Source organism: Zootoca vivipara, chromosome 9, assembly GCF_965207765.1.
Source record: "Zootoca vivipara chromosome 9, rZooViv2.hap1.1, whole genome shotgun sequence".
Lineage (NCBI taxonomy): Eukaryota > Metazoa > Chordata > Lepidosauria > Squamata > Lacertidae > Zootoca > Zootoca vivipara.
The window spans coordinates 54,304,226-54,316,409 of NC_142592.1; the positions used below are offsets into that span (position 1 = coordinate 54,304,226).

General features: G+C 43.4%; 1 protein-coding gene across 10 annotated transcripts in view; it reads right to left on the minus strand.

Moving 5' to 3' along the window:
- Positions 1 to 2,260: 2,260 nt before the first annotated feature.
- KDM5A (lysine demethylase 5A) overlaps positions 2,261 to 12,184 on the minus strand; it is a 45,538-nt gene continuing 35,614 nt past the window's right edge. For 4 of the 10 annotated variants that reach the window (XM_088652332.1, XM_035127042.3, XM_035127038.3 and 1 more), the window contains 6 exons: positions 11,294 to 11,437; positions 10,748 to 10,907; positions 10,225 to 10,445; positions 9,007 to 9,417; positions 5,976 to 6,038; positions 2,261 to 4,067 (listed from right to left, as the gene is read on the minus strand). In XM_088652332.1, coding sequence (XP_088508458.1) covers positions 3,855 to 4,067; positions 5,976 to 6,038; positions 9,007 to 9,417; positions 10,225 to 10,445; positions 10,748 to 10,907; positions 11,294 to 11,437 — 1,212 coding nt within the window. In that variant the 3' untranslated portion in view covers positions 2,261 to 3,854. Of the gene's footprint in view, positions 4,068 to 5,975; positions 6,039 to 8,451; positions 8,670 to 9,006; positions 9,418 to 10,224; positions 10,446 to 10,747; positions 10,908 to 11,293; positions 11,438 to 12,184 lie in introns of all 10 variants that reach the window. The other 6 variants (XM_088652333.1, XM_035127041.3, XM_035127039.3 and 3 more) reach the window with 3 other exon arrangements.

Consider the following 12,184-nt stretch of genomic DNA (forward strand, 5'->3'; position numbering starts at 1 on the left):
TGAATTTGCTCTGAACTTCAGAGGCACATGAAGGCAGAAAAATCATTTTCAGGTAAGAGATTACTCTGCCTCATTTGCCAGAAGACAATATATATTAACATGTTTCTTTCCCATTTTCAGATGAGGGTCAGTGATAGTCAAGACCTCCTACCCTTAGAGTAACTTAAGTGGGACTCATTAAATATAATAAAGCATTCACACCACTTTCCCTGAACATCTAGGGGAATTGTTGTACACTCTTGCCCTCTTGTAAAGGAGGCTAGTATTACCCTGTTACTTTGAGAGGAGACAGAAGCACACACCAACAACAAACATTTGGCAGCCTAAGGTCAGAACAGAGACTTAGCCAGGACTTAGTGAAGATCTTTGAGGATTGACAGATCATACTTCATACTCATAAATGCAATGGCCTTTGGAAGTAAAGTGAGAACACAAAGGCAATGTTAACTGAATAAACTGATGCAGTGGTTCCCAACAGGTGGTCCGCGGACCCCCAGGGGTCCGCGAGCTATGCCAGAGGGGTCCGCAAGATGCTATTAGAATAAAAAATATATTAAATATATTTTGTATGATAACAGATTTTTTGTTTTGGCCGCTTCCTGCATGAGCAGAGTCTAGCGCAAAACTAGAATTAGATAGAGGCAGTAGTTCTGCTGTATGCCGTTAGGTGGCGCTTTACAAACACTACTGTTTTGCAAAGAGGCAGCACGCGCATTCTAAACACTCACCCCCCCCAAGATGCTTTGCGCGCGTTGGCTTTATTTGTGCGCTACTGCGCAGGTACCCTGTCTTCTCCATTCCCCTCCCTCCTCCCTGGTGCGCACTGGCTCTTTGCAAAACAGTAGTGTTTGTAAACAAAGCGTTGTTTTTCGCGGAAGCTACAGTTCACGTAGTTAAAAATGGACCATTGGTTAAAAAGTGGTTCATTAAAACAACAAAGGCCTACATTTGATGTTCAAGCAAGTAAGTCAATTAATGGGGGTCCTTGTCACAATAGCGGCTCGATGAGGGGTCCTCGAGAAAATTTTGTTGGGAACCCCTGAACTGATGCATTTGGTCTGGTAGGGTGGGTCAACCACGGTGGTGAATTCAAGGTAGGAAGGTTCCTAGGCTACTAGTCAGGATGGCTATATGGAACCTCTACACTGAGAGGCTGTGTGTTACTAAATGCTGCGAAGTAACAGAAGGTTATTGCCTTCACACTCTTGCTCGTGGATTTTCCAGAGGCATCCAGTTGGCTGCTGAATGAAACAAGGATGGTGGGCTGGATAAAACTTTGGTCTGACTCAAAAGGCCCATTATAGAAACTTGAAAAATTGAAACCAGTGCCAAAAAAGGGTAAAAACAGTCCAGGATTGGAAAGCAGACTTAAATAGGCTATAAAACCCGGTCGATGCATAATGAATGCATAAATACTGCAAATCTATACACATTATGCACATTAACAAAAGAGGGGACTAAAATATTTGTTTCACCTTAATGATTTCTTGGCCTGGGAGGACCAGAAAGTATGGGGACAAACACTTCCTCAACTAACCCTATAAAGTCATGTTGCTTTAAATTTTCTTTGACAGTTTAATATCACAACTTTTCTGCTACCACTTTCTGTTCAGAAGTCTGTGGTGATCAAGTTGACTAGGTCTGACCTTCATACTGTAGCTCTGGCTGGTATTTGAGGCTGACCAAGTAAGAAACTTTGTTGTACCAGGGATCAATAATCTGCTTTACTTGTTCTTTGCAAATCACTACACTTTTCTTACCTTGCGGCCACGCAATTGAGAGGACAATTTGCTTCCAAAAGCTGAAATTGCAATCCAGAAAGCTATATAAATGATTGGGGGGGGGGGAGGAAAGACCAAGGAAACCCAGCCAGAGATTTCTTTGAAATGTCAACTATGATCGCATGAGCTGAAGAGGAAAGATGTTTTTCAATTTGATTTTACAGCGGAAGCAGAAGTGGGTTGCCTGCCTCTTCAAAATGTAGTGAAAACTTGAGAAACCTGTCAGCATTTTCCACTTCTTCACAAAGGAATTAGAGGGTCATGTTGAAATGCACCTCAGGAGAACATTTGTGGGTCCTGTAAACAGTTTTATAAAACACTAGACCCACCCCTTGACTTAATGAGAGTCCCCCACCCCAATATTTTACGAGGTGCGTTATTTGTAGACGGAAGCCAGCGATGTGCTTCAGGACAAAGATGCTTGACCAACGACATCTCCAAGTACCAGATACAACAGAAGGGACACAAAACAGTCAAGGCAGAACACTACAAGATTTTTATCTTTTAGAAAATCCCAACCCCTGCATCTAGTAAGACTGGACACTATAATTACAACACTCCTAGAACTGTAGAAGAATGGAAACACAATAGATAATGGGAACGGGGGGGGGGGGACACACCACCATGGCCAGTTTCAGCCACTCACAGAAAAGCTAGCAAGGATCAAGATGCCTTGCTAACAGAACAAACTCCAACATGAAGGTAGCACATGAAATGTTTTGTTTTTACCTATTTAAAACACAGGCAGCAGGTGGAGCAAGGATGTGGGGAGTAACTGCTAATTTCCTTGTACTACAAGGAAGGAATGAAGTTAAAAACCCAAGCCTGCAGGCAGGTTTTTTTGTGTGTGTGTGTGAGCCTCTCTCTTTTTTCTGTGCTGCTGGTAACCGTGGTAAGTATAAAAACCAAAGAAAAATAATCTTTCTTTTTTTCTTTTTTTGTAGAACAAGTCAGTAGTCCGAGACATAGAAAAAAGTAAAAACCAGTCCTTTTTTAAAAATTGGTTTACTAAAACAATTGCCACCTGCTCCCCAAGTCGCCTCTCTTCCAGGAAAGCAAGGGGGGGAGAGAGATTGAGCCAGATTTGTAGCCAAGTGTAGGCCTTTAATCCATAGAAACCTAAAGGCGAGGAAGCAGGGCTGCAATCTGTAGACTGCATTTTTGGAACTGTGAAACTACTGTTTGGTGATGCTGGGAATACTTGTGAGCTGGTGTTTTTCACAGAAGCATGTCAGTGTGGAATCGTGAGGAAGCTGGGCTACTCTCGGCACCCATCTCCAACCCCATGCACTCGTGATACCTAACATACCAGCTGCACCTTGCTTCAGACAACTTAGTGGCAGGGTGTCAAGCAAAGCCTGAGACAAGGGAAAATGGCAGAGAGGAGTGCTTTGCCAAGGAAACATACCCTCAGCTACATGTTAATTTATACGGTGAGCTTTCCCCAACGAGGGGAGGGACCACCAAAGGAAGGAGGGCAAACACAAAATCAATGTCTGTTTCCAAGACCTATAGTTCCTTCGCCTTCTAACAACAAAACCAGGAGCTATTCGTTTGGGTTTTTTCCACCCACCCATCTCCCCCTGCGTGGTGCTCAACGCAAGTTCCTTGTCCACATAACATGGCCTTGAGCTTCTACAATGTGAAAAGGCTGAAAGGGAGCCTTCGTCATCTCTGCCCAATCAGCCCACCACTCAAGAGGCAAACTTGTGGGTTGCAGGATTCTCAACAATTACCCCCATTTGAACTGTTGAGGCAAAGAAGCTTAATCCATGGGCCTCATATCTGCTCAGCCTGAAGGTGGTACCTACGCTTAGCCTCTTTTTTTCTTAAAGGAAACATGGGAGTAAATACACTGGCTGGGACTTCCAACAGGGTGGTATCTGCATAGCTGGGTCAGTACCCCTGTGCCCATGACATCCCTTTTGCGTAAAGGAAGCCGGCTATATGGGGCCAGCTCCGCTATAGGGCCGTACGTCCGCAGAAGTGGAGCATTTCCAAGTGGCTACATTAGCTTCACGCCGCCATCTTAGTGTTCCATTTCCCTTACGTCCCAGTAAGACCAAGTGGCTGCTAACTCGTCTCCTTGAGGTCCTCCAAAGGTAGTTTGTAGCTCAGCAGGAAATGAGGTGGTGGTGCACGTGTCGGACTGCCTGCCCCCTGCATCTGTTTCTTTGCACAGTTTATACAGATATAATCTTCACTCTCGGCCATTTCTGGCGAGACACCAACACAAACTTGATGAAACCACTCATCACAGCCACCATCACACTGCACCCAGTCTACCTGTAAGATACAATAGACACGTGTTAGTGACATCGCAACGGAAGAGAAACTCACAAAATTCTCCAGCTTAGCATTATAGAAGCTGAGAAACTGGAGTACAAACCTATTCATGTGTCATTAGAGAAGCAAGGGTTAATATAGATCTGGCATTCACTCTTTACCACCAAACCGGGCATCATCAGGAGAACTGCATCTGGCCCCAGACCTTCAGCCTGTCCATCAGGAGCAGCGTTAAGGATGCCAGAAACCAGCAGCAGGTGCTACAGTACCTCATCAGTTGTTCCCAGGTAACTTCTGCTCAAGGGGACAGACTGAGGGGTGCAGAATACTTGGCTGGGAATTTACCAGGGAGGATGACTCCCTGGTTAATGCAACAGAAATGGGCAGGGAAAGCCTGTGAGAAGGAAAAGCCCCATTCTGTAGGATTTACCTGGAGACTTCATTTTTGAAACCAACATATCGCAGGTGCTTCCCATGGTTCAGATGTTGCAACCGTGTTTCAATTCTCATTCAAGTAACAAAGCAGGGTTTCCACAGCCTGCGCCCAGAAGACTCAGAGATCCATACAACACCCTAGCTGGCATAAAGTATGAACATACATTACCTGCATAAACTTCCATAACAGAGGGGGGACTATGATTCCAGTAAGTGGGCAATTAGGCTCTTGCATTTCACCACCAAGATACATGGCACTTTGCATAAAAAATAATCATGTGAAATGACACGAGCACAATCCCAGTTCTTGCAGTTAAAATCACAAAGGCCAGGGATATACACAGTGAGAATTAGCTGCTGCTGCTGCTATATATTTAAGGCTCACTTTCTAGATAATTACAATGTCCATTTGTTCAATATACTCAATTTCCTCCTCGAGAACATACACAAACACACACACAAAAAAAATATTTCCAATATTAAGGTGTTCCTGACCACAAACTGGCCCTTCCTGAAATCTGTGGTTTCAATGTCATGTACAAGCAAAATTGGAAGTAAAAAAGTAAAGGGAGAGTCCACAGCTTTATGGCATAATATATGCATATATGAAGACATTCATGTTCAAGTCTGCAGCAAATCCAGACCTAGATAGCTGCTGCCAGTCTAAGTAGGTGGGCCAAAGGTATCAGGCAACTTCATATATTCAACTCTACCATAGGTATCAAGTTAAAACAGACCATCATCCTCTAAATTAGTAGCTGGCTTGATTTTCAAGTAGTATCGGATTTTGTCCCCTAAATTAAGTGCACTCTACTTTAAAAGAATTTACATTTATTGACTATCTCAAAGTAGCCATGAACCCAATTCAATCATATTATTGTAAACCTCCTTAATTCAAGTCTATTCTCAACAGTTTGCTTCCCCTTTTTGCTGTTCTGAGCCAAGCCTACTTTTTTGTTTCTAGCAATGCTTTAGTCACTGATCAAAGGATTCCTCCTTGTGTTTTTTTTGCACATATGTGGCAGAGGGTTAATGGCCACCATGCAGTGGCAGGAGCATATAAAAGAGGAAGCACAAGTGGGATGGAAGTGCTAAAATTATCAGTTAAACCAAAGGCAAGCATGCTGTCATCAAAAAGAGAAACACAAGCTTTGGTTCCCAGCACTGAGAAGCATTTATTTCAGCAGTCAAAAGGATTTCAACTGAGCGTCTGACCTTAATTCTACCCAAAAAAGTGAATCAAGTACAGTAAATTAAGATACTCCAGCATTTGAACCCAATTCTCCTCCCTGTCTCCAAGCAGAGCACTTCAAGAGTACTTGAGGAGGTGCTACTTCTATGTCACTTCCTGCAACTGCTGGGGTATTTTAGGGGTGCAGGGCTGTGGCCTCCAACCTGTCATGGTTGTTGGAACCATCAGTGGTCAATTAAACATTTATTATCCATTATTTAATTCTGGATAAGGCCACTGACCTTGTTTGCGTTATGAGACCTGGCTGAGTAAGGCCTGGTTTTGGTCTCGTGCAAGTATCCAAACTGCAGTGGGGAGAGAGAAGTGTCAGTTATTGGTAAAGACAGTTATTGGTACCTTAGCTATGCATTACGGTCTGCGGTTCTTAATTCATTGACTGCAAAATCTATTTCTGCAGTGCTGGAGGTTGGGCAGACCCATTATACTGGATAATTCAGCATACAAACAAAGGCCAGAGCGGACTTGAACTTCTTGGTCTCTGACAGCCATGGGTCTACACCAATACCTGGCTCTGTTCATGCAACAGGGTAAGTTCTGGGATCCATGATCTGCCCTAGTCTGAAAGCCTATTAGGCACTGCCAACTTGGAAGGCAGAGATCCCTCCCTCAGGTACCCTCAGTGGGATAGTAGGCATTTTAGGCTGGTGTGCCACTGGATTCATGAAGCAAGCTGGATTCCGCAACTCTGGAGGATAAGCAACAGCGAATGGGCCTGGCTGATGTGTACAACAGAAGGTTGCCTTTAGCCAGTGTTACTCCCAATAGCCTTTTCATTGGTACTGTCTCCCTGGTTTAGGAAGTTGATGCACGTGAAGGAGAGACCAGTGTTAACTCTTATTAATGCCAAACCTGACCAATGGACACATCAGCCTTCCCTCTTTGCTGCCACTGTATCTGCAAAGCATCATCCAGTGGACCTGTTCCGAGTGGCAAATAATGTTTTCTAAAATTCCTGCCAACTTGACTTTTGGCCTAAATGGCACAGAGACTGTGATTGTGGCTTTTTGGTTGATTCCCATCTACAATGGGAGAAACAATCTCCTACAGGCCTTGTTAAGACTTCCTTGCAGCCTTTCAAAGTACTGGCCATGAGTCTTGGCGCCCCAGTTACAGAACTAATATTCATAGAATTGCTTGGCTATTGTGTTCATTCTTGAGAGAAACCCCAAAGGCCAGTAAGATGAGATTGCTCACCTCCCTGCCTCACCCCCACCACCCCTTCTTACAGAACCCCATAATGCACACCCACTATGTATGAAACCACTGGGAGATCTCAGGTGTAGGGATGGCATTACTCATGTACAGATGAAATCGGTATACTTTTTATCCAATCCAGGTTCTGCAGAGTCTATGCCTGATGTCTGACCACTGAGGATCAAAGTTAATTGAAGCCCTATCTAGATAAGACTAAAGTGAATATGGTTAGCAGGTAGGAAGATGGGGGCTTGAGCTTAGTCCTCAAGCTTGTAGCTTTGCTGGGGGCAGCAAACAACTCCACCTGTTACAGCAACCTCAGATTCAGACTTAAGGGACCATTCATGTCTTCATAGCTTTGAAGCTGGAATGTCATAAAGTGGCAGAATGGAGTCCACACATTACTGTGCTCTAGCATCTGCATCAACTTTCTTATTACCTGGGTCCTTCTCCCTCTTCAAGACCATGGACTCTCCTTCACTGGAAGTTTTTAAAACAGAGGTTGGATGGCCATCTGTCATGGATGCTTAAGATTCCTGCATTGCAGGGTGTTGGACTAGATGACCCTCACGGTCACATCCAACTCTACTATTTTATTATTCTTTGACCACTACTTTCCACAGGCCCAACCACTGTGTCTTAGAACAAGTGTGCCATCTTAAGCAAAACAGTGCAAAACATTTGAATAAGAGAATGTACAGAAACATTATTGATAGCTACTGTTTGCCATGAAACACTTTCTCCTATAGTTTGCCAGTGTTTAGCAGCCTCTTTTTATTTGTATTTTTTTTTTTGGACAAGTGCACAGTGGGCAGGGCAAATATGAGTGGCAATATATTTTAAACTGGTTTCTAAAAATATATTAAGTTTATAAAGGAACAAATTAGCAAGGATGTTATACAATATTCTCTGACCTGAACTAGTGTGGATAGTGTGAGCGATCAGTCTAAAAAATAGGCAATTTAAAGCATCTTCATGGTGTGTTCCCTAGGTCTCTGCAGCTAAATTCTGCAGCAAACCCCTGGCTTTTGCAGCATATGGAAATTTCTGCAGCAGCTTATGCACTTGTGCAGTATTTACATTTTGAGGCGTGTGGCTTTTTTTTTGCAAAAGGACAGCTTTATTTTTCAACAAATAACCACACAGCCAACAGCAATCTGCATTGTTCACCTGCACAAGAACCCCCTGTTAGTGCATACCCTGTTTCCCCACCCCTGGATGATTAGGTGCATTACTGCACATAGGCAACAGCTGGCATTGCCAACACACAAGTCAATCCTAGTTATGCGTGCACACACATGCATAGCAGCTTTGTGGAATGTTCTCTGAACAGAAGCAGCACAAAACTGTGATGGAGTTTGAGTGTTGCTTCCAGGAGATTGCTCTTGCAGAGCTGAAAGTAGAGTCCAAAGTTGCTGCAAGTGGACCTGAAAAAAGGTCTCCAGGGCGGAAGAGATTTAATTTGCTATAATCCGATCAGTTCTAAAAGCTCTGCAGATTTACCTCCAGCAAGAAAAGTGGGGCAGTGCAGCATGTGGCTTCCCTCAACCTGCAGACTCATGGCTCACAGGCTTTATGCAAGAGCTTTTGGAAGATTAACTTTCCTAGACGAGGACCGCACGGCCAGCTTAGAGACTTTCACTTCGATACACACCAAGGCCTGGGAATACAGTTCTCTCTCAAGTCTGGAATTAACTCCTGGGTGTCAGTCAGCAGGTTTTCTAGAGTGCCAGCGGGGAAGGAAAGATGAGGAGATGGGAAAACTTATCAGATGGACGAACTATTTTCAGATTTACCCATTTCTCTACTGCATCTCTTAAACTGCATCTGTCAACAGTCAGAATCCAGTTAGCAAGACTGAATTCTACTTCAGAACACCATAAGTCATACATGCACAAATGGTACACACGCATAAAATTCCTTGTTCATTATTATCAAGCATACATTTGTATGGTTTCTACCCTTTAAATAAAAATAAAATGACAGAATGCTAAGACAGCCTGCAGTCTGAAGCAGGCTAGTACTGAGCTCTGAAAAAGTTCAGCCAAGGTGACCCACCTTGTCCTTGCAGGGCCTCTGGCAGTTCTGTGCAGCACACACTGCATTTTCATCATCGGACTCCTCAGCTCCTGACCAGTCATACTTGGAGGGGATATCCAAGATTTTCTTCTCCCTCTTTTTCTCTGTGCACTCTTTCACCAGCTCTACCTTGGCCGCAGCCGCCTTCTCACGCTTCTTCTTCCGCTCCTCCTCCTTGGCCAGTTTTTTGGCCAGTTTGTTCAGCTCCTTTGTCTTATCCATGGTCAGTTTTAGCTTCTTCTTCTTGGGCTTCTCCAACTTCTTCAGCTCTTTAGACTTCTGCTTCATTTCGCCAAAGAACTGCTCTGCTTTCTCTAGCTTGCGCTTCCGCTTCCGCTCAGAAGAGTCTCTTCCCCGCATTTTTAATGGCTTCTCGTCCATGCTGTCATCCTTAAAGAAAATGTAGTTTGACAAAAGAAAGGTTAGGAAGATGGACATATCACAAAGCAAAGTCAAGGAACTAGGATTGTTTAAATCCTGTAGCGATTCCAGAGAGCGAAACACATACTGCTGTGATGCTACTTAGGTGACACTGTTCAATGTTGGAGTGGTGGCAAAGTGAAAATCAATAAGCAGAATGTGTACACATATACACAGAGAGACAGGCTACATGATCCAGAAAGGCAGGTGCTGCAGTTCTAAGTTTTCTCAATCTTATACAGTTGGTCCATCTAGCTCATACTGTCTACACCAGAGCTTGGGAACCAGCAGCCCATGGTGCCTTTGGATCCAGCCTGCCGCCTGCCTGCCTTCCCTCTTTAACAGATAGGCTTAAATAAAAAAGCTCACACACACATGACTGAGTTTGTTTTCCCCTGAGCCAAACTGCCTAGTATGGAGGAGATTTTTGATGGGGTAGGGAGAGAGATGAAAAAGTGATTGGGGGGGCAATGGAGTTTTCCCTGCAGGAATGCAACCCTCAACATAAAGAAGCTTCCCCACCCCTCCTCTAGCTTAACTAGGCAGGGAAGAGAAGGTAGTTGTTGTTCTAGCTAATTTTGTTTTGTCTCCTAGACCCAGAGCCACAGGCTGTCCTGTTTTCCTCAGTGGATGTGGAGGAAAGAGAGGGGAACCCCACAGTATTAAGCAAGCATGTCTTGAAAAAGGACTTGGGGGAAGAAAAGAGATGGAAACTCTTCCTTTTGAAGGTAAGTTAAGAGAACTAAACGATTCTCAGTATGGAACATCCATCCTCACCTCCATAATATGTAGAAACCTATCCTCTGATGGTGGGTGTGTTGCTTGCAAGATCCGCCAGATGTGCTGGGTCTCATCCAGAGAAACCTCTAGGAGATCTCCGATCATCATTAAATCTTCTAGTTGTGATTTGGCTCCAGGAGACAGCTCAAGCACAGGAGGTTCTAAACTGCGAGGTACCAGGGGGCTTTTGCGAGGCTGCTTCCTTGGGGTGTTGGAGCCTTTTAGAGAGAAGCCGAAAATCACACCAGACAAGTCAAAAGAGAATGGTTTAATTTTTCATTAACATAAAAAGGACTAGAACAGACAAGATTTCAAATAAACAATTCATGCTGTATTTCTTAGTAGTGAATGGCAATTATTTCCCTTAATTATGGCATACTGCAAAGTCACTTGAATGATCAAACACAGCAGTGGAAGCTAGAATTATAGTTAATTACTCAAGAACCACAAGGCACTCAAGTGTTACATGTTACTGTGAGGTCAGACAATCCCTTAGATGCCCCTATATAGGAAATGTTACCTTGAGAGCAGCTTTTGGAAGCTGATGAATATGCATGTTCAGCACAAAAGGAGGGGGCTGTCCACATGTGTGTTACAACTTCTTCAGATTTAATGGGAATTTCTTCATCACAAAACAGGTTGGGCTCCAGACTGCTAGAGGATTTTACACTGGCATTGTCCTACGAGCAGAATGTAAGTGGGCATAAGCATAGGGTTATCTGTTTTTGTACCAACATATGTTAAGCTAGTGTGTTATAGGAACATGGGTTAAGGTTTACTTTTTAATCACTGCAGTAGATAGACTAGAGGGCGAATACTTCTCTCCAGATTTATGGGGACGGACAGTGCATTTTTGCTCATTTCCAGTCAGTTAATTCAAATGCAAACTCTGCAGTAAGATTGAAATCCATTACAAGCTTCCCGACACATCTTGGATCACCTTGATGTGTCAAAGCAACTTTTACAGCTGTGACTGTAAGCTACAGTAAATTGGCTGAAGTTTCATTGAAGAAATAAAACTGACATTAATGCCATGATGCTCAAATATTTTTACTGCAGTACTGACCTTTATGTCATAGCCAAATGCTTCCCTGATGTCTTCATCTGAATCCGTCTCCTCATCATCATAGTCTATAGTCTGTCGCGGAGATGACGACACACTACTCATTGCCCGGTTAAAGCCAGATTGCTGAAAACTAGTCAAGTGACCCTAAGGGGTGAAAAAAGTAATAGGAGGTAAAAACTAGGTTAATTTAGAAGAATTCAACAGGTGGTCTCCTTTGCTTTGCTCTATGGATACAATTCAGACCCAGAAGTGTAATCTTCACATCTAAATAAAATACAGTATACTGTATTTTGGCAGAGAAAGCCCAAACAGAAAAAGGAGTGAAGCAAACAGGAGGCAGGATACCAAAATTTGATTAGTAACTCTTCAAAGTAAAGATATAATCCCATCAGTAAAACAATATGGGAAGTACACCTACATTCACCTGTTCTGATTGTCACATTTGACAATCTCTGGTTTTGCAGCCTATAAACCCCCTGCTGGTCAATGAATATACTTTAAAGAAAACAATGTGATTTGACCACTTACCTACATTTGTAACAAACTTGAGTTTATTAAACTGTGAAGCCACTCCTATTCAAACTTAACCTTATCACCTTATTTTGTAAGCCAGGGGTAGGCAACCTAAGGCCCGGGGGCCGGATGCGGCCCAATTGCCTTCTCAATCCGGCCCACGGATGGTCTGGGAATCAGCGTGTTTTTACATGAGTAGAATGTGTCCTTTTATTTAAAATGCATCTCTGGGTTATTTGTGAGGCCTGCCTGGTGTTTTTACATGAGTAGAATGTGTGCTTTTATTTAAAATGCATCTCTGAGTTATTTGTGGGGCATACCGGTAGGAATTTGTTCATTTTTATTTATTTTTTTCAAAATATAGTCCGGCCCCCCACA